The sequence below is a fragment of the Falco punctatus genome, assembly GCF_963210335.1.
Source record: "Falco punctatus genome assembly, chromosome: 2".
NCBI classification, from domain to species: Eukaryota; Metazoa; Chordata; class Aves; order Falconiformes; family Falconidae; genus Falco; species Falco punctatus.
In genome coordinates, this window is record NC_137581.1 from 7,473,142 (window position 1) to 7,493,623 (window position 20,482).

Sequence of the window (20,482 nt, forward strand, 5' to 3'; positions counted from 1 at the left end):
GCATCTTGCTTGTTAGTGGCCTATAGTATAGATAGGATGATAGTAGCATAATAGTATGGGTGCAGTGTCCAGTAAATTAACAAGACTTAAGTACCATACTACACTTTGCTTTCAAAGGAAGGCCCCTACTGAAAGCATGTTTTACATTCAATATGGAATGTGTAGACATCTATCTGAAAAGGGTGGAGGTTTTTTGAGTTAAACTTATTGAGTGAAGTTTGAAAAAATGACAAACAGCCAAACTGATAGCTGTACAGACAGAATAAGGCAAGTTCTCTTGAAAATCTTATTGCTTTGCTTAGCTTGTACACTCATATTACCTTTGTTGTGATCCAGCTCATCAAAGGAGGACAATGATGCAAAACACAGAAACATATGGGGTCTGGGGAAGTAAAAAACTTCCCACATATAAAATCTATTGAAGCTATTTATAACATTGCAAAGCTGTTTGTGCTACTGAGTGACTGTTGCCAATATTGCACTGAGCAGGTCCAAAACCTGATCAGCATCAAGAGAGGAATGAAAATGCAGCAGGAAGTGAGTAACAGCATTCTTCCAGTAGACAATGGAGAGACTCCTCCACTGATATTTAAACTAATACATTAAAAATCCTTTTTTATTTAACAGCTAACAAGTTCTACATCTGCACTAGATACTTGCTCAATGGGGAAACTGCATCTAACTGCATACTGACAATAACTGATACTGGTGATCATTATTTGAGCTTCAACAGCAAAAGCTTTGCAAAAGCTTAACTCACAGCTTGCAAACAATCCCATGGTGTGTGCAGTGTTTCATTTTATGCAATAGATACATGCCCCTGTAGCCGGCTGTTTGTTGCCAAATTATCTGTCATGTGATATTCAGTATTGGTGCATTTCACAAGGTGTACCCAGTCCAAAGATATAGAGCTTTAGTGCATTATTAAATGTAAGTGAGGTTAGAGCATGAAAAATTCTGAGAATTGTGGGCATACAGCAAACTGAATTTTTGCAAGGCTACTTTGTGCAATTAAGCTTTGTACAGTGAAAGAGCATAGAAGTGATCTTCAGTAGAGGTATACAAAAGTTTAAGAGATAGGCTGCAAAAAAATGCATCGTTACTGAGACATCTATCTTATAATGTACTATGAACACTTGAAACTTCCTTGTTCAGGTCTAAAAATTGCATGATTTAAGCAAATGTTCTTATTGCAGTTAATTAAACTGAGCAAATAAAAGAACAGTGTTTGGCTTGTACATGAACTTCTTGCCAAGAACCTTGTGATGATTCTAATGTCAATGGTATGGTTTAGTGCGTGAGTACACTTGTCCTTGTTCTAGGAAGAAAATCTAGAAGGTAAACTGAAAATGCTTTCTTCATCATGTTTCATCAGAATTTGCTTGCAGCACCCAGGCTTGCACATCATGTCAAGCAATGTAAACGCTTCTGCTCCTGCCAAAGTTCTTTGGTCAGTGTTATAGGAGATGTCAGAGTACATTCTTCTTCTTAATGAGAGCTTCTCTGGGTCCTATGGGAGGTGTGTGTGTAAATCTTGCATCAAAGCTGTAAACTGGTTGTGCATGTGCATGTATTTCATCTGAAGTTGTTTATTTCTAACTATGTCCTGTTACGGAATAATTTTGATGTACAAATGTATTTTTGAAGCCTTTTGAATTGCTGCTTTTTAGTTTCCACAGTGCCTTCACAGCCTGATAAGCTGTTTTCCAATCCTGAAAAACTGAAAGCACTGAGCAAGTCAGTACCATCATTCCTACAGGAAGAGGCAAGTTCCACCTCTGCAATACTGTAACTAAAACTTTTGTGTACTTTTGTTTTGCATTTGTCAAGTAGTGCTCTCCAGGGTCTGCCACGTCAGTTTGCTGTTGGATGATGGCATGGAGTTGAGCTTGTGATGTAATGATCACAAGATGATCCCAAACAACCTGTGGCTAATTAACCTTTCAAAAGCTTTGGTCCAGTAACCAGACGTTTATCCTTACTGTACAGCTCAACGTACAGAGCATGTTTTATCTAGGAGATTGAAGTGCAATGAATGCTTGCTGTTATTCCCAAAGGCGATCTCTCTCCTTAAACTAACAGGTCTGCCACCCTGCCCCCTTCAGAACATAATTATGTGCATACATTTTTCTTCACAGCCTAAAATCTAAAATGAGTGTGTAAGACCGTAAGAAAGTCACCATCTGGTAACACTTCTCAGAGGGGTATTAGCTTGGTGGTGTTCTTAGGGATGTAGGTTCAGGTACCAGGCTGCTAACTCTGTGTAAGTGAAATTTCAGAATTTCCAAGAACATACTGTGCTGGTAATAATTATAATTATCATTGTGGGGGCCATGGAATAAGCTCTGAAGCCATAGTCAAATCTCTTAAAATGACACTGAAGTCTGAAAGTGATAAATGATTTGAATTGCCTGGTTTTATGACTCCCCAAACAGACAGTAAAAAAAAAGTGGAGACTGTTAAGACCAAGCACGAACCTCTGCCATAAATGCCTAAAAGAGGTAGCTCCATTGGTCACAGGGAACAGAAAGCCCTGGAGAATAGGAAATACCTCGTCATTGTTGAACTTGGATAACACCACAGATTCTTTCTTTTCTGGTTTGGGTTTTTTTTTTTTTTTTTGAGTGCCATAGCATGAATGTGAATTTGTATGTATGGCAAATGTACATCCAAAACTCCTCCTCCCCTAAGCTGTTAGCATGTGGTGGTACAAACACCCCAGCCCTGACAATGAGGATATGTATTAGTAGACACAGTCTTAAATGGGACATAGGAATCTGGGGCATAGATACCACAGAAATACCTGCATCTATACTGTAAAATGAAGAATTCCTGCTTATCCCAGCCCTTCCCATTATAACTGCAGCAAAGCGTCAATATTTTGGATCATTTTTCTAAAAACATGTCTAAAAGGACTGAAGGGTCAGAATCAGGAATATACTGTGCCCTGACTTACCCTACACCCTCCTAAAGTCTAAAATAACCAAAATGTGGTGATACAGGTTTGATGAATCCTACCGTAAGTGCAGAACTTAAAACCATTCAGTGTCTATGAATTACACCTCTTCAGTTAAAGATCTCTAAAATTACACTGTCCTAATGTCCCTTCTGCTGAGAAGAATGCACAGAAAGCTTTTCTAAGACTGTTAACATTGCACCAGGGATGGATCAAAAGATTAGCATTTCAAAGCATTAGTGGTGGCATAATAAACAAGTCTGAAATTAGTATCTGGGCATCTAAAAACAACCAGTTCCAGCCTCTGTAAGAAGCCGTTAACAAGCTTACTGATGCAAGTTCTGAATGAAACAGTCTGACAAATACTTGAAAGCTAAAGGATTATATGTAATCAATCTGGTCACAGCAGAAGGGGCTTGAGGATAGTTCATGTTGATATTCCAAGAAATTGTCAGCACCCAAATCTCTTTATTCTGTCCCTCAAATGTATTTTTGTAAATTGTCATTAGTCCCAATAGTGTCTTAAGTTACCAAGCTCACAGCACAGGATGTATTACATGACATACGAATGCATGCACACACACATATATATGTGTATATATATGCAAAAAATAGCGTATATCTATAAAAATACAGTGTGTGTATATATATATATACACACCATGTGCTGATTCTGGAGTTTATCATTACTGAAGTACCATCTGGCCAACACGAAGCAGGAAACTAATGAATGGGTAACATAAATCTGGTAGAAATAACAGGTTAAAAATAAACTTTGTAGATACAATGTAGTCAAATAGTATTAACACTCATTTCTATGTGCTAGTTCAGTTCTGGAATTATTTTAAAATAATGAATTCTGATAATATCATGCTTTCTAATTAAAGAAGAAATACAAAGAAATGTCTTAAGTACCATTGTCTTTTCCTTCTGCTTAAAAGAGATACCAGCCTAACAAATTGAGGGTTCTCTATTCGTAAATAGTAACAATATCCTTATTTAACATTTGGAATTAACTTCGAAATAAAAAATAATAAAAAAGAAAATGTGTAACATGTTCTGGAGGCATGTAGTCACCCCAGTGCTTAATAATTCCTTGTCTCTGAACTTCCAGACATTCCACAAACTTTCATGAGAAGAGCTTTGACTGTTCCCAGCCAGAGAGCAGGCTCTGAGTAAATTAAGGACAGGGCTGAAAGTAAGCAGAGCTGGGCTTAGTCCTGTATCTCTTCTGCCGACGCGCTGTGTGGACAGCAGCTAAAACGGTCTTAGGGAAGCTATATAACCTTCCTCTGTAAGGGGGCTCAGGATTTTCCTGTCTTTCAAAGAGTCCATGTTTCCGGACTGATTATCCACACTGCTCAACCGTAACTTCACTCCCCGGATTTATTTGGACAGTCCCAAATAGTGCTCACCAAAACGGGTTTTCTCTCAAGGAGCCTTGCCCTAGGTAGGATGGACATTAGTCAGTCCATACCTTTTGGCCTGCTTTTGCTTAGCAGTATGGACACAGCCAGATAAGCCACAATCAATGAATCTTTATAAAGACTTATTCAAAATGCTTATATTATAGATATTTGTTTCTATAAATATTAATTTTCTTTATGTGTATAGAAATTGATTACTAATCTGGCATCTCTTAGTAGATCTGTGGCAACAGTTCAAAACTGTATAGAGGAGGGGGGAAGCCTCGTAAATTATTCACAGGTGAAATACAACAGGGAGATGATGCTTTCTGTAACAGCTTGCATAGGAAGATGCCAAAGCACACAAGGGAAGTAAAGCATTGATACTTTAGCACCATGATAGCATTGAGACAGAACAGGGTTGTAAGCACGTAACCTGATAATGACCAAGTAAACCAAAACTGCAGTTCCCTGATGGAAAGCTTGCCCTCTTGCAAGAAAGGCTTTTTGCAAAAGCCATTCACTATATCCAGTGCTGTTCTACTGTGCATGTTACCCTCCGCCTAGCTGCCCTCAAGACAGAGGGCACAGAACTGATAGTATTTGCTGTGTAACAGAAAGGGGCTGGTAAGAAACCTGAGCATGATCACTTGCATAAGTTTATGTGTGTGATAGTGAAGTAGGGAAGTTGAGCTTAATTGTACCAATAAAGTTAACTTTGTACTACTTCATTCCTATTTGAGATTTAAAACCAAAAAACAAACCTTTTTGCATTATTGCTTGAAAAAAATTTCAGTGTAGGCTTTCCATTGGAAAAATTCCGTTTCAACTTTTTTTTAAGCACATGACCTAATTTGAGAAATATTAATTACTCATGTTGCACTACAAAGGGATTAAAATTCAGGTTTTCACTGAGTCTGTCTGCATTAAAATTCTGTTTGTTTCTTTTTTTAATGTTCCTTGTGACTAGAGCCTACACAGACTTTCTTTCTGTGATGTTTTTGTAGAGCGATGACAGAGAGACAGATACAACATCAGAAAGCAGTTATTCCTTTGGCAGAATCAAGAAGAGTCCCAGCTCTCTAACCAATCTTAGTGGCTCTTCTGGCATGGCCTCCTTATCCTCTGTATGTAAACCAAAGCCTTGTTTTAACGGCACTTTGCTTTTGCTAATCTCTTCAGTGTTGTTTTGCATCCCTTCTTATTCCTCTTATCTTTCTTCCCTTCGCATCTCCATGTCCATCCTTCCCTCTGTTACGTGAACCCTTGCATGGAATTGCCTGAAACAAATAAGTAAAATCAGTTTTACTTTTTTGTTGTCTAGTAATATATAGGAGCCTGTTTGGGACTCCACTGTGCAGCGTACTCAATAAACACTGAACAAAGAGAGGCTTTTACCCTAAGAGCGTACGTTTGTAGCTGAAAGTGAGGAACAATTTACATAGAACAAACATTTCAAAAAGGAGAAAGGGGAAAGAAATAAGTGAAAGCAAGAGACAGTATTGGTATGTGGGATGCATAATGAAGTCGGTGAACTAGCTAATCAAAAGTCATTAGCTTGTGGACTTTATGGGGAAAAGTAGTATTTTGGGGAATGATACATTAAAAAAAAATTTTACATCCGTCTCTTTCTTATATGTAGTGTTTAATTTTCAGTGTTTTATTTAGGTATATAATTAAGCCATTTAGGCTTTATCACTAATCTTTTTGTCAGTATTTGCAGAAGGCCTGTCTTAAACTCTTAGGCTCTGCTTTCTGCAAGGAAGATCAGCTGAAGAGATATTTCAAGTATCTGATCACAGGCAATCTCCAGATTGGCAGCATCCTATCACTTTGTTTCCTCTGTCTCAATGCGATGCACTTTCAAATTTTTTTGGTGTAAAACTTGGCCTAACACCTTTGATTTATAAACAACTTTCAATCTGCTTCCTGAGAAGCTTGTATAAAAGTGTCCATTACATTTCATTATTACATCTAAAGGGACACAGTTGATTTTTTTGCTGTCTGAATTCTGAGTATAAATTTTCCTCTAATCTTGAAGTATCTGATGAAATGCAAAGCCTGGAAATTTTTACTCCTCTTCTATGATACAGGTGAGCGGAAGCCTAATGAGCATCTACAGTGCAGACTTTGGCAACGTTGATGTGAAGGGGAACATTCAGTTTGCTATTGATTATGTAGAACAGCTGAATGAGCTCCACATTTTTATTTGCCAGTGTAAAGACTTGGCAATGGCAGATGTTAAGCGACAGCGTTCAGACCCGTAAGTACAGAGAATATATTTTATTTCCTAATGGAAGCTTTTCTTATAACATGAAAAAGAAAAGAGATTGGAAAAATTGCTATAACTTGTTGGAGTAAACAACCCAATAAATAAATGAACAGTCTTTACGTGGTTTTCCACTCTGAACTGAATACAGAATTGCCACTATAAATTGGTACATGTATTAACATGGGAAGCTCAAACTTTTAAGAACACAAAATTCTCTTTTAAAATTCAGCTTTCCAGATGGTAAATCATGCTTTAGTCTTCAATAGGATTAGAGCCTATAAATATGATATGTAAGCATACTATATTAATTAAAGATATAAATAATAATTTTAAAAATTCAATTAAATAATTAAATATTCTGTATTTTTATGTGTTGAGGAGGTATTTCAACAGACTTCCCCCAGGTAGAAGGATGTTAATGCCCTACTTCAGAAACTGTTGTTATTTCACCACTGTTGTTCCATTTCTTAATCATAACAAGCTGAACAACATAATGGCTAGTTAAGTGCATTTCTTCTACTTTATAAGCAAACACTTGTGTATTTTAGAAGGGGAAGTTGGAAAGGATTGTGTTTCTGCTCCTCTAACAAGCCTGTCTAAATTTTAGGTATGTAAAGACGTACCTGCTTCCAGAGAAATACAAGCTGGGCAAACGGAAGACCTCTGTCAAAAAGAAAACCTTTAATCCAGTCTATAATGAAATACTGCGGGTATTTATCAAACTGTTACTGGATATGAAATACTGCATGCATGAAGTATGAGGAACCTTAACTTTTAGGCACAAGTCTAACATCTCTTTTGAGAGCATCTAAGATGAGATGTATTGCTCTAGAAGTACCTATGTCCTTCCATTGATAGGTTAACTCTACAGTGTACTCTGGATACAGCATTGAGAACACTCGCTGTTGTATGCTTCTTGCAAACAAACATACGCTAATTATGAGTTTAAGATGCTGGAAGTAGAGTAAAGGATGAAGAGAGTTTTGTTCTGAAATGAAGTGAGCAGTTATGGTTGTATGAACCCAGATGTGTTTTTCCTAACCCTGTCACTTTCAGACACAGCACTGATAAAAGTCCAGCTTGTTTTAATTATTCTTTTTTTGTTTCTTCCTCCTGGCAGTATAAAATTGAGAAGGATCTTCTAAAGAACCAAAGTCTTAATATCTCTGTCTGGCACAATGATACGTTTGGGAGGAATAGCTTCCTTGGTGAAGTGGAGCTGGATTTAGGAACTTGGGACTGGAATGATAAATCCAACAAGCAGATCAACTGGTTTCCACTCAAGCCAAGGGTAGGTTAATAAGGCTGGGTTAGCTATTTTGTGTTTTCCACTGTGTAAGTGCAAAACCAAGTCATTATTTATATAGGCCGGATCTTGTGTGCTCTGTGGTTTTTGTGTTGTTATAATCATAAATACCTCTTTACTGGTAAATGGAACATACAGTTCTAAGGTTTCTGCTAGTCTAGTGTAGGTAGCTATTACAGTAGGAAAAACTTTCTCATAGTCTAAATAATAGGAATTTCAAGGTATTTTTCACTTAAATCATGTTGCTGCAAACAGATACTTGAAGGCAATTCTTCCCTGAATATGTAGTAAAGCTCCTGAGAATAGGGAGCAAGTGCAGCAACATTTTAACATCAGATGCAAGAATGACTTCCATGTCTGTGTGCCTCTTGTTTGTTACTGAGTTTCAGCCAGCATCTAAACTTTTAGCTAAGCCACTGCCAGAAGTTCTGGTTTCTTTTGTTGTTTTGCTCCTTTTCTTTTTTTTTTTTTCCTTCCCCTTGGATTTACTTCATTAATTCATTCCAAAATTAACTAATCCAAAGTTTAATAAGTTGTAGAAAAAACCAGGAATGTCATGGTAGTCTTTAGCACTGTAGTTTCATTTTAAAACTGCTCTGGGTAGAGAAATGTAACCAGGAAAACAGGTGTCGTGTTCCATCTACAGGTGGTCCATGACTCTTTATGAAGAAGTGACATATTCTTGTGCCTTTCTGAAAGATAATTGGTTTTGAAGTTGATTTTTAGATTGCATTAAATGAGACAAATCATTCCTACAGAAATTTGTTTTATAAAAGCACACTTTCTGTTGCACAAAGAAGTAGTGTCCTGACTGAAAGAGCACATGTTCTAGTGTTAAATAAGTGCGTAACAGTGGAAAAGATGCACCCTCAAAGCCTTTTGGCCTCTCCTGGTCTTGTTTTTTGTTTTAGTGGAAGAGCTGTGTATTTGAGGCACTGTGAAGTGGTTAAACATGCCCTAAAATCTCTCATGTCCTGTAAACAGAGGGAAGATTAATGGCTAAGGAAACAAGAGAAAAAAGTTGCCTCATGTGAAAGTCAAGCTTGTTCTAGTGGAAAATTTTGTATAGTAAAGTCTGTGCGTGAACTGCAAGGTTTGAGTTTTGGTTTTTTTGGTTTTGATTTTGTTGTGTTTTTTTTGGTTTTTTTTGTTTTTTTTTTTTTGGTTTTTTTTTTTTTTTTTAATTTCAGACTTCAACAATGGCTTTTAAACTAGAAAACAGAGGGGAGATGAAACTAGCCCTCCAGTATGTCCCACACCCTGTTGGAGGTATGCATTGCTTCTTTGTTTGGGCTTGTCAGGCCTTTGGGGTTTTTGTTCTTTTTTTGGTGGGTTTCTTTTGGTGTTTTTTTTAAAGCTGTTTGATGTTTTTCACCCAATTCAGACATCTTGTTTTAACAAAAAAGTAAAACTTTTTTTTTTTTTCCCTAGAGGATTACGTCACCCTGGTCATGAATTCAGTTTAGGATCCAAAGATCACTTTAGGACTTTTTGTTGCTTTTGATGTTACTACAGAAGAAATCACCTCACTGTTAAAATTTTAGATTTGTAATGCAGTCCATATGTGTAACAAAATTCTGTTTTCGCACTAATAAATTTAGAGACTCTAAATCAGCAGGCAGGTGCTGTAATCTGCTAAATAAACAATGACAACAAACTAAATTCAAGCAATATTAGAAGTAGAAAATGGCAATAAGTATTTAGAATGCAGCAATTTATAGAATAATTATATCTTATTATAGATCTGTTTGGTTTAATCTTGTCTGGCAATTGGTAACTGGCTGATCTGAGAGTGAAGCCAGGTCAGGTCTTTAATCCAGCCAGTCAGTCAATAAGAATTAAATACATTAAGAGCACAAAGGAGCTTACTTGAAAGTACAAGTGGCGATAAATACTATCATCACATAGACTGAAGACAAGCTGATCTCTTTATCTAGGAGGCTTGGAAAGAGAAGACCAGTAGTGTGTATTTGTTTACTTGTAACAGAACAAATGTCACGGTAGGAATACAGACATGAGGTGATCTTGCAGTACTTTGATGGGATGAAGACTGCAGCTTCTAGAGAGGAATGTTGAATGAAGATGTGAGATAATGAGAGTCTAGTCTGAGTACCATCTCTAGAGATGGGCAGGAACTGCTACATCATAGTAGTTACCTTTAAAAGGGATCTACAAGGCTTAGGCAGATGTTTTGTTTTATTTCTACAGGAAAGAAGTGTCTATCTACTGGTGAGGTCCACATCTGGGTGAAGGAATGCCATGACCTTCCCCTTCTGAGAGGCAACAGGCTCAACTCTTTTATTAAGTGGTAAGAACTGAAGTCACCAAACATGGTGGCCTAATAACGCTACTGTTGTGCTTTCTAATCTTCATTTTTTTTCTACATTCAAATAAAAAAAACACCTAATTGTGTTCTGATTCTCCTTTATTGTAATGTAAATTGTCCTGCAGGGCTTACAGCTTCAAGATGCTAAGTATATATCACCAGCTAAAATTTCCACAGGGAGGACTTCCAGTGTAATCACTGCTCTTTTTATCTTGTCTGCTCAGTTGCTTGGTGGAAGGGCTAGTCAAAATTGTGCCTGCTTTTATTTGCATTTAAACAAAGCGTGTTTGTGCAAGAGTATGGTTTAGCTTAGCAAATCATGGGAGGAGACAGAAGGCAGCACAGTTGTATTTTATTCTCCTTCCTTTCCACATACAGATTTAAAATGTAAAGAGACAAAAATAACAAGATGGTTGGGAAATCTGTGTCAGCAACAAAAGGGTTTCAGCGCCATTACTGATCATACAGCAAATAAACTCATTGTGCCTCTTCCCCACCTGACTTTGCCTTCCCTTCCACCCTCTGAAGCTCAAGGGTGGGTACACGCTGCCGGTGTTTCTTGGAAGGGACTGAGAATATGACCTTTGACTTCATGATAAAGCATCTTATCCTCAGCCATATTCTAACATGCAAAGAACAGTGTTAATCAGTAGTTTTTGTCTATTCAGTATGTTTAATGCAGGCCATGCTGTGCAAGTGCAAACTGACACCACTTTCTTTTTGAAGTACCATTCTTCCAGATACTAGCAGAAAAAGTCGACAGAAAACAAGAACAGTGACAAAAACGACAAACCCAATATTCAACCACACCATGGTCTACGATGGCTTTAGGCCGGAAGATTTGAAAGAAGCCTGTGTAGAGCTCACAGTCTGGGATCACAACAAACTAGCCAACCACTTTCTGGGAGGTCTCAGGATAGGCCTTGGAACAGGTACTGGAATATTAACACAATAATCCTTAATTTACAAAATACAGTATTTCCTTTTTTCCTTTTCTATTTCTTTTCTTTTTGTAAAGATCACTGAACAGCCTTTCAGTTACTTATTTACTAAAGCGTTTCATTCAGTAACTTACCTATTCTTCAGCACAGAAGAAATGTAAATAGTAGTGTTGTGAGGGTTAGGATATTAGAAATAAACTTTTGTCTGGCCATACATTGTATCTGGTACTGTTTGAAGTACAAGAATATGCTATTCCTGCACCCAAAATGTTGATAACATCTTACCTACTTATTGCATGCGTAAGTTTGTATGTGGTAGAAAGACAGGGTTGGGGAGCTTAAAGGATGGATCAGGAATGCATTATAAGATTTGAAGACATTGGATAGGAAAACTTAAAAGTGCAAACAAGTTTTTAGGATAAGGGTAGTATAAGATGTGCAGGTGGAAGAATTGTATGCTTTCCCTTTCGCTGTCCCCTGAGGGCCTGAGGGGAAGATGTGTTTGGAGTCTTTTCAAGCAAATCTAAGGAAAAATTACTTGTCCCAAATTAATTTCTTGCATGGTTCACCAGAATAACCTAAAATACAAATTAGGATAGTAAATCTCAATTTGAATTTGAGTACCCGAGGTTGTATTTCAGTACAAAGTCAGTGTCCTGTTTTATTCTTAAAAGCTTTCAGATGTTCATTGCCCATACATCCCTCTCCTTGGGATTGTGACAAAAAGACTAAGGATAACAATGGAAAAAAAAAAAAAGCCTGGAGAAAGATGATGAAGTTTCTATGTGAAGCTGTCATTAATTGTATTTGACAGAAATGTTCAAGTGAAAAAATGTAGAACTGGATCTTCAAAGTACTAGGGTCAGCTACCTGAGGAGATGAAAATGTTTTAGAAGACAGGCAAATTAGATTGTCTGCTCTCAACTCTGCAGCACAGTAAGTAATGTTTCTCTTAAACCTGACATTTTTCTAGGCAAAAGCTATGGAACTACAGTAGACTGGATGGATTCTACTTCAGATGAAACTGCCTTATGGGAGAAGATGATGAACTCTCCCAACACATGGGTAGAAGATATACTACCTCTCAGGATGCTAATGGTTGCAAAATTGACAAAATAAGGTGGCTTTTTAATCACTAGTGTCAAAAAAAAAATAATTAGAGGTGTGGGGGTGAAACCTGGAAGAGGAACACAGTAGCTTTTTTGACAGTCTGTGCTCTGTTGCTGTTCTGGTTTTGTGCTGTCAAATGTCACTTTCTATTTCAAATTAAACTTCTGCCTTCAGGTTATTATGTAAATTTAAAGGATTCTTTTGTTTCTTATTCACTGAAAATTACTTCAGGAAAGAAGGTACTTACAGAACTCAGTGGTAGAAGTGGCTGTGATACCTGGATGTTTGCGTTGCCTAACTGAAGTGTGGCTGATCCCTTAAATCTAAATCACCAGCGGGGGGTGGGGGTGGGGGGTGGGGAACAGCAAGTCAACTTTTTCTGTACACTTCTAGGATTGTTCATTAAGTCATTAATATGATAGCAACAGGTTGCATTAGCATGTGTTTGTATCCTCATGATGCCAAGTCAAATCTCTCCAGTGAGGCATATGAGCATGAAGAATTATTTTTTTTAAAGTTCCTTTTTTTGTAGTTGTACATTTCTAGGATACTAAAGTCGCTTCTATTATGAAAGAAGCATTATATGAAGTGGTACTGTCAATATCCTATTCTGCAAGCTGCAGAGGACTGTTCGTTCCGATGTGCTATAAAAAAGTTTGCTTATATATGTGTTAATTGTCTTGCTAGTAGACAATCCTGTCTCTTCAATGGTGAAGACACAGAGGTGAAGCTTTTTTTACTCAAATGCTACTCTAAAGGATCTAAACCTGACAATTTTAGTGATGACAAGTAAGTTGGGTATTTAGTCTGTAAAGTACTCGTCTGTACCTCTGTCTGTTAGCTAGGCTTTTGGTTGTTTGTGGTTTTGGTTGGTTGGGGTTTTTTTCCAAAAAAACCATAATTTATCTGTGCTTCAGCACCACCATTAGGAGAATGTTGGGGTCATGGTGGTCTTGGTTTAGACAGCTTTGCAGACTTAGGGAATAGAACTTGAATCTGTAACGTGTAGAAATGCATGCTACTAAGGAAAGGTAAACACATAAAATACAAACTGTATTGCTTTTTTTAAATAAAAGCAGCCTATTAAAGCTAAATAGGAATTCAATGTTTATTAAAACCCAGTGTTTTATGTTAGCAATTCAGTGTGCAACACAACAAAATGCAGACAGAAAACATTTCTGAAAATAAACACACATTTATTTGCTCCAACTGTGTAGGTCTAAAAGCCGGTGAAATCTTGCCCTTCAGTTAGAGTAGAGAGGAGAAAAGGGGGCTCTTCACAGCTCCAGCTCAATTTCTTAATTTAATCACAAAAATTTAAATGCTGCTTGGTGTTGATTATACACTATGAATGGAAAAAAGGAAAGGTGCTATTCAACCTGCCAAGGAACCCACTTTCTCTCTCATGAACCAGGCAGCCTGCAAAGTTTACAAATGCCAAAAGTAGTTGTCAGTCTTGATACGTTACTGCTTCAGGTGTTTTGGACGAGATTGGAAGCTGCTACAGATCCCGCTTTGCCAGGTACATACAAAACATTATTCTTGTATGAGTAGGGAACAATGTGCATACGGCACTTCAGAACAATGTGCTTGTACTGAAAGGGTACAGCAGCTGCTTTGCTGCTGTATTCTTATATCATCACTCCTGAAAGGGTGGGGATTCTGGAAAAGCGAGGAGGGCACCTAGCTGATTTATATTCACTGCCTAAATGCATTCACACTCACCTGAAAACATAGGTTGCTGGGAACATGGCCTACAGTGTCACAGGATTAAAGGTTTTGTTGTTGTGTTTCCTGTGAAGCTCAAATACGTTGCTATGTCAAAACAGCTTTGGGACTTCAGCCAAAGGCTTGGGGTCTTGAGGATCTAGATTGGCAGGCAAGCGTCATGTAATCTGTGTTCTATACTGTATGAAATTTTGATAGTTAAGCTTGACTGCCGTCAAAATAAAATGCTTGGTTTGTGACAGCATCAATCTCCTTGTCTTTTGGCCAAGTAGAACATCTTCTGTCTCACTATTATTAATCCATCCTAGAGACAGACACTGCATTTTGTCATTATCTCAAAAGACACTGTTTACTGCTACACTAATAGATCAAAACTGTGCGCTGCGCTTGTAATTAATGTGATTCAGTAATGGCACATCAGTATTATGTACTCATCTAGATTAATCAAGAAACTGAGCCAAGTAACAAAAATGGGCCCTTTTAGTACAAGAATTCGGTGCTCCACCTGAGTTTTTAATAACTTTTTTCCAGCTTTTGCAGAAACTGAGACTACTAGAGGTAAACAGGTAAGGACAGTTGTCAACACACACAAAAGTGAATCTTCCTTGTGCTTCAGAATTTACAGGAGGTCAGCAGAGGCTGTCACAGCAGTGTCTTTGAAAAATATAGTAGCGCACTTCACAATGCTAGATATTTTAAAGTTATTGTTAGTCTGCCCCATGGAGTATGCAAAAAAGCTATAAATCTTTAACATAAAGATTTTCAGCAGAGCTTTAGCAGCTGTGTTTATGATCTTTTTAGTGTTTTACTATCATCATGCACAGGAAAAGTCAAAGCTGTCCTGGTAAGATGAACTTCAGTAGAAGGCAAAATTACAAACCAAGGTGCTTTATCAGTGGAAATAGTACTTTGATTACCCTATGCATACTGTAGCATTTAATTATAGAGTAGAAGCATTACAATTTCACCTCCTGCTAAAGGATATTATGTTGATTTATTACAAGTTGCTTGAAGGTAATGGCTGCATCTGATCATGTAAACCAGCAGGAATTCTGTATTGAAAATATGTTACTGAAGTCATGCAAAATTTACTTTTTTAGAAATCATTATTGGCATTTTTTGGCGTTCCTCTGAATGTGGTTTGCATAATAATAAATAAAGCTTTCCACCCAATTCCTAGTCATTCCTAACTACAGTAGTACGTTCCGGATCGATAATATGCTGACAGAGAAATGCAAGGTTATGAAGTTGATTAGCACGAAGTTCCAAGAAACTGATTTGTTTGCTGTACTGTCAAAAGGAAAGGTTTTAGTCATCCATAACCAAAACTTTATAAAGGTGTATAGTTAGTTACTCGTTAAAGGGCAGTCTGATAAATTAATAGCTATGCTTTGATTCTTAATTCCAGTTCACCTTCATGACAAAGTAGCCATACTCCTGTGTAGCCATCCTTGTTTGGAGGAACAAATGGGAGAAATGCAACAATTTTCCCTCTTTCTCGCCACCTCTTCCTTTTTCCCCTTGACTTTACAAGCTCATCGTTGCTTTAGCCTGGAACGGGGTGTTTTTTTGGTACACGTGTGTGTGTGTGTTCCAAATTACACCATCTTTACTTCCTATAAACCAGGCTTCAAAGTCCCAGCTCTCCTTTCATGCTCTGTGTTCAGAACCTCCCATTTCTGCAAGTACGCTCGCAAACCAGAGTTGGTACAGCGGCCTGCACCGCTTTGATTTCATCCATTTTGGAAGGTCTGGTGCAGCACCTTCCTTCTCGTTTGCTTCCTTTACCCACGCTGCTTGCTTCTCTTGGCTTCATATCCCTTTTCAGTGGAGTCAGCAGAAGCTGCACTGACTTTGTTCTTCTAACTGTATGTGTTTTTCCTTTCTCTATATTATCTGCCAGATTTTTCATTAAGTGCTGAACAAAGCTGCAAGTTGTTTAAGACAAGGGCTGTGTATTTACTTACCATGGGCTCTCAGTGTGTTTGAGAAGGTTAGAGCCTGCTATTCTGATCTCCTCTGGCATTTCTGAGGTGCAAGCTGAGAGAGAAGAGTTCCTTAGATTTGTGGAAATCCTCATCCCTTTACCAAATCTGGGCACTTTTGAGGTCAGCAGGGTTGGTTTGCTTCCCAGCGCTTTCAGCTGCTCTCCTGGGGCTGGCCTAGTTCCAGCCAGCCTGGGTTAAGGCTTGAGCTCTGGGGGGACTGGATTCAGAGTCTTGTCTCCATGGAGACAAATACCCCACAGCAGGAGCGACAACAAAGGGTCAGGGGAAAGAAAACACCTGGTAAGAAAACATTTTTCTCCTCTTAAACCTTGCTCTTAATTGTGTTTGCACTGGATGGCCTAAACCTTTTAGTCCTCCCTGCTTTCCTCCATGATTTCTAAATACTTTGGCAGGATCCAAGGTAGCAACAGTGGCTGGGGAGTGCAGGATGGTGGAGGTAGTGCCCAATGACAGCCACCGCTATGCAGCTCTGAAACTGTCCATGCTTCTTGGGCATTGATTCTGTTGTGCTGTATGTTATTTTTCATCCTTCCTTGAAGCCGGCTCCTTCCCACATCCTATCTTTCCCTCCAGTTAAGGCCCTGGAATTCACAAAACCTGACTGCCAGCGTGCTGTTCCATGTGCTCTAGTTTCAGGTCTGCATCTGAATGAAAAACTCATAGACCAGTTTTAGGATGATGTTTCATATGCTGGGTAGTGTGACGTATGATTAGGCACCAATAATGATTTTGGTGCCAACCTAATATAAATACTTCCCTTATTTTTACATGAGGAACCAGACTTTTAAAATTGCATGCCTAAAATAATACAGCAAATCAGTGTCAAAACTCAAATGATGAACCATTTCTCCAGGCACAAAATCTTTGAGTCTCAGGGCACTCAGTAATTACTAGCATTGCATAGATCTTTCATTTTGTTCGTAAATCTCTTAAGCACAGGATAAGGCTATTCAGTTATTTTTAATGAGCAATATACTATTAAAATCTTACACATCAATTAGAAGTTTGATGTAACCCTCCATGTTTTATTAGCGCTTATAATACCAGATCTGTAGGAGAAAATAAAGGCAGAAGAAAAGGATTGCTTGAGGAATTACTTGCAGCTTTATCACTTACAAGCTTTTTACCTAAATATAATAGTAGTTCTTGTAGATACAACAGTGCTTTGAGAAGGAGTAATTAGTAAAGCTAGTAATCAGCAAATGAATAGGCTTGCATAAATACTAAGCCTACGTCCTTTGCTTTTGCATCATCAGCTCTGGCATCCTTCTCCTCAGCCTGCCTGATGCTGAAGCAGGGCGAAGCAGGTGAGGAGGGCTGCAGGACCTGTGGGTTGCAGCCTGCCATGGGTTTTGGGAGGTCCTGTCCCTGCTGCACCAGTTTCTCTGGACTTATAGAGAAACTCCGCCAGCTTATTGCAGTGGTGTTGGCCACATAACCAGTGGGTACTGTTTAATGATGCAGAATGTTACTAAAAGAAGCAGTCACTGTAGAATTTTGTCTCATCTTTGTGTGAGACAGGGGCTCCATGGCTTAGGATGAGAGAGGGGCAGGGATGGCCAACTCCACAAGTGATCCAGAGACAGGCAAAGACATGGAAGATCTGACAAAAGGCCTGGAGGAACAATGGGAGAGCCCCGAAGAGAAGAGTGAGAAGGCTCTGCTGCATTCACACCCAGAACAACAGCATCGCCTTATCTGTATACTGAAGAAAAAAGATGAGGCACAGGAATGCTGCAGAAGCCTGGTGCAGCTCAGCATGGAGGCAGAGTAACTGAGGGCAGAGGATGCTGTGAAAATGAAAACCCAGAGCCAACGGATTCAGCATTTGGAGGGGCGCTTCATGGAACTGGCCAACAACCATGAAAAAATGATCCAGTTCAAGGATGAACACAAGAAACAGTGATGAACACAAGAAACAGTATATGCAGCTGTGGGAGGGGAATAAGCACCTGTGGCAGGAGAACGAAGCGCTCCTCACCCAGTCCATTAGGCAGAAGGAAGCTGAAGTACTCCAGCTTGCTGCCTGGGCCAGAAAGCTCTCAAAACAGTTAAAACTCCTTAGAGGAGAAACGTGCTTATAAGAGTCACAGAGCCCAGGAGCAAGAAAAGGAGCTGCTAGAAGCTCACAGCCAGCAAGCAAGTGCCTATGCCTGGGAAGCTGATTCGCTACAAGCCCAGCTGCAATGCCTACAGAAGCACCAGCTGTTGCAAAGGTAGGGTGTGCAGAAAGTCAGCGGAGGGCTCAGGGCAGTGAGCTGCGGGCCAGGCTGGAGCAGGCAAATGAGGAGAAAGAGCAGCTACTGAACCTGGCCATGGAGAGGGGCAAAGCTCTGCAAGATAAGCAACGGAAAATTCAGCAGCTGGAGAAGAAGCTGGAGACAGCAGAAAAAGCCAGGCAGAGAGCCAGCACACCCCTTGTGAAAGAGGCAGCAGCAGCGGCGGATGGTCATCTGAAGGTCCGAGAGCTCCAACAACAGCTGAAAAGCAACAAACAGGCGTATGACGAACTCACACTGCAGCTTGATGCTTACAGAAAGCACAGTACAGATTTACTGGCTAAAGAAAAAGTGCTGAACGTTAAACTCCATCATTTCATTGTGTAACTACAGCCTTCTCTCAGCAGGTGCCTCTGTCATAACGCACCGCAGCATTTTGCTCCTTTCCACGAGACTGTCTTCTGAGTTCTCTGTTATGTACTTACCAGCTTAAGTCCTCCTCCAAGGACTGTTCTGTGGCCTTTTTTTTTTTTAATTATTATTTTTGTTACACTTTTACATAAGTAATCTCTCTACACTATTAAATCTGAATGGAGATTGTTGAACTAGTCAAACCTGTGACAGGAAAGATTAGGGTAAATGTAGAAAGAAAATGTAAAATATGAATTTGATTTATTTGGTCCTAACTTCTGCTGTATCACAGATTTTCATCTTTTACAGTTAAAAGCACGTTATTTTCTCAGACAAAAGCTCAAACACTTAACCTTTTATGTTTGATTCGTCCTTGAAGTTCAGCAGAGGTTGGGCATCTTAAGAGGCAACACTGATGATCCAAGAAAGACACTCCAAGGAAGAAATCTCTCCTTGCAATATCGAAGCCATAAACAGTCACGATTCAGGAACTTAACGGGTGAAAACAGCAATACCATGCACCTGATGCTCAAGTGAATTACTGCGTATAGTTGTCTAAGCAGGTTACAGGTTTCTGTAGTTCTCTGAGTCTTATTTAATGTCATAGCATTACTTATAGCCTAGTTTAGCTCAAAATAAATTGTTGCGTATTTTGGTGGTTTCAAGTCTTTGAAACACGTTCAGATTCTAAATGTTCTGCCAGTTTGTTTTCTGGTTTTATAGGTGTTTTCTGTAGAAAAGATAGAAGTAATCTGCAAAATGAGTGTCTGGCAACTTTTGACCAAAAAAGTCTTTCCCTTTCCTGTCAGTATTGGGATACGGAGGCATCCCACTCTCTCTTGCCTCTCTCCCAGTTGAGGATTTTTTTGGCTGCTGTGTTTCAGCTCTTTAACTCTCCAACAAAAAAACCCCAAACATGATGGGCCAAACAGCAACCCCCACCTGGGCTGCAGGCAGCGGTCTCAAGAGCTTTCCCAGTTCTTCCCCGTGTGTGTGTGTACCTTGGGGTAACTCAATGGTTTAGCTAGTTGTTTAGGTAGCTCTTGGTCCTGACCGTCTACAGAGCAGCAGCACGGCATCGAACTTGGTATTTATTGAGCTCAGTGTTCAGAAGCGGCCAGAAGCAGGCAGCCAGGGGATCCTCCAGATTGTGACCAGTTCATCTCAGGGACTTACTGAACCAGATGTGGTTTCTAAGTAGCAGCTGTCAACAGACTTGTCTGCTGGAACTCTGGACTCCCTTTGGACTCACACAAAGCCAGGTGAGAAGTACCTGCTGCCTGACGAACCACAGCCTTTCTTTTGATCCTAGCTCCCTACAAGTGTCACTCCACGGCTGGTTTATAGACCACATCCTCCTACTTTTCCACCATCTTGTTCGCCGTCATGTCCCCATGCCACGTGCACATTTCATTAATCCAAATGCAGACATCTACAGGGTAAAGACCAACTGACACAGGCTACAAACCAGGCCTGTAGTCTGAGAGGAAGGAACACAGCAGGACTTGAGTTGCCTGCTCTGTTTTAATGAAGCCAATATGCAGTAAGGAGTGCCTGTTTTCCCAGTGACTACACAACAGCCTCAAACCCGGTAGTTAAATAGTTTAAGTCTAGGCAGGGGTATGTCAGAACAGCCCCACACGTGGCTGCGTCTGGCGTGAAAGCCCCCCCACCGCCCACTGCCCACGGGGGCCATCCCCCTTCCCTCCCTCAGCGGTGTCTGGGGGTGAAAGACACCCTCCCACACCCACCCACCCCTCAGACACGCAGGCTCTCACACGCACCGAGGGATGCCCCC

General features: G+C 39.5%; 2 protein-coding genes across 9 annotated transcripts in view; both read left to right on the forward strand.

Annotated features, from left to right (window-relative positions):
* Positions 1–12,363, forward strand: part of SYTL2 (synaptotagmin like 2) — a 64,978-nt gene extending 52,615 nt beyond the window's left edge. For 4 of the 8 annotated variants that reach the window (XM_080375875.1, XM_080375881.1, XM_080375877.1 and 1 more), the window contains exons 11-20: positions 490–537; positions 1,671–1,765; positions 5,370–5,489; positions 6,456–6,625; positions 7,242–7,344; positions 7,755–7,925; positions 9,131–9,209; positions 10,149–10,248; positions 10,993–11,198; positions 12,181–12,363. In XM_080375875.1, coding sequence (XP_080232001.1) covers positions 490–537; positions 1,671–1,765; positions 5,370–5,489; positions 6,456–6,625; positions 7,242–7,344; positions 7,755–7,925; positions 9,131–9,209; positions 10,149–10,248; positions 10,993–11,198; positions 12,181–12,326 — 1,238 coding nt within the window. In that variant the 3' untranslated portion in view covers positions 12,327–12,363. The remainder of the gene's footprint in view (positions 1–489; positions 538–1,670; positions 1,766–5,369; positions 5,490–6,455; positions 6,626–7,241; positions 7,345–7,754; positions 7,926–9,130; positions 9,210–10,148; positions 10,249–10,992; positions 11,199–12,180) is intronic. The other 4 variants (XM_080375878.1, XM_080375882.1, XM_080375879.1 and 1 more) reach the window with 3 other exon arrangements.
* A 275-nt stretch (positions 12,364–12,638) lies between these two features.
* Positions 12,639–20,410, forward strand: CCDC89 (coiled-coil domain containing 89). The gene is given in 5 exon segments (XM_080375932.1): positions 12,639–17,825; positions 17,829–17,957; positions 17,959–18,111; positions 18,113–18,256; positions 18,259–20,410. Coding segments are annotated over 5 exon segments (1,044 nt in total). The 5' UTR covers positions 12,639–17,609; the 3' UTR covers positions 18,661–20,410.
* Positions 20,411–20,482: the final 72 nt, after the last annotated feature.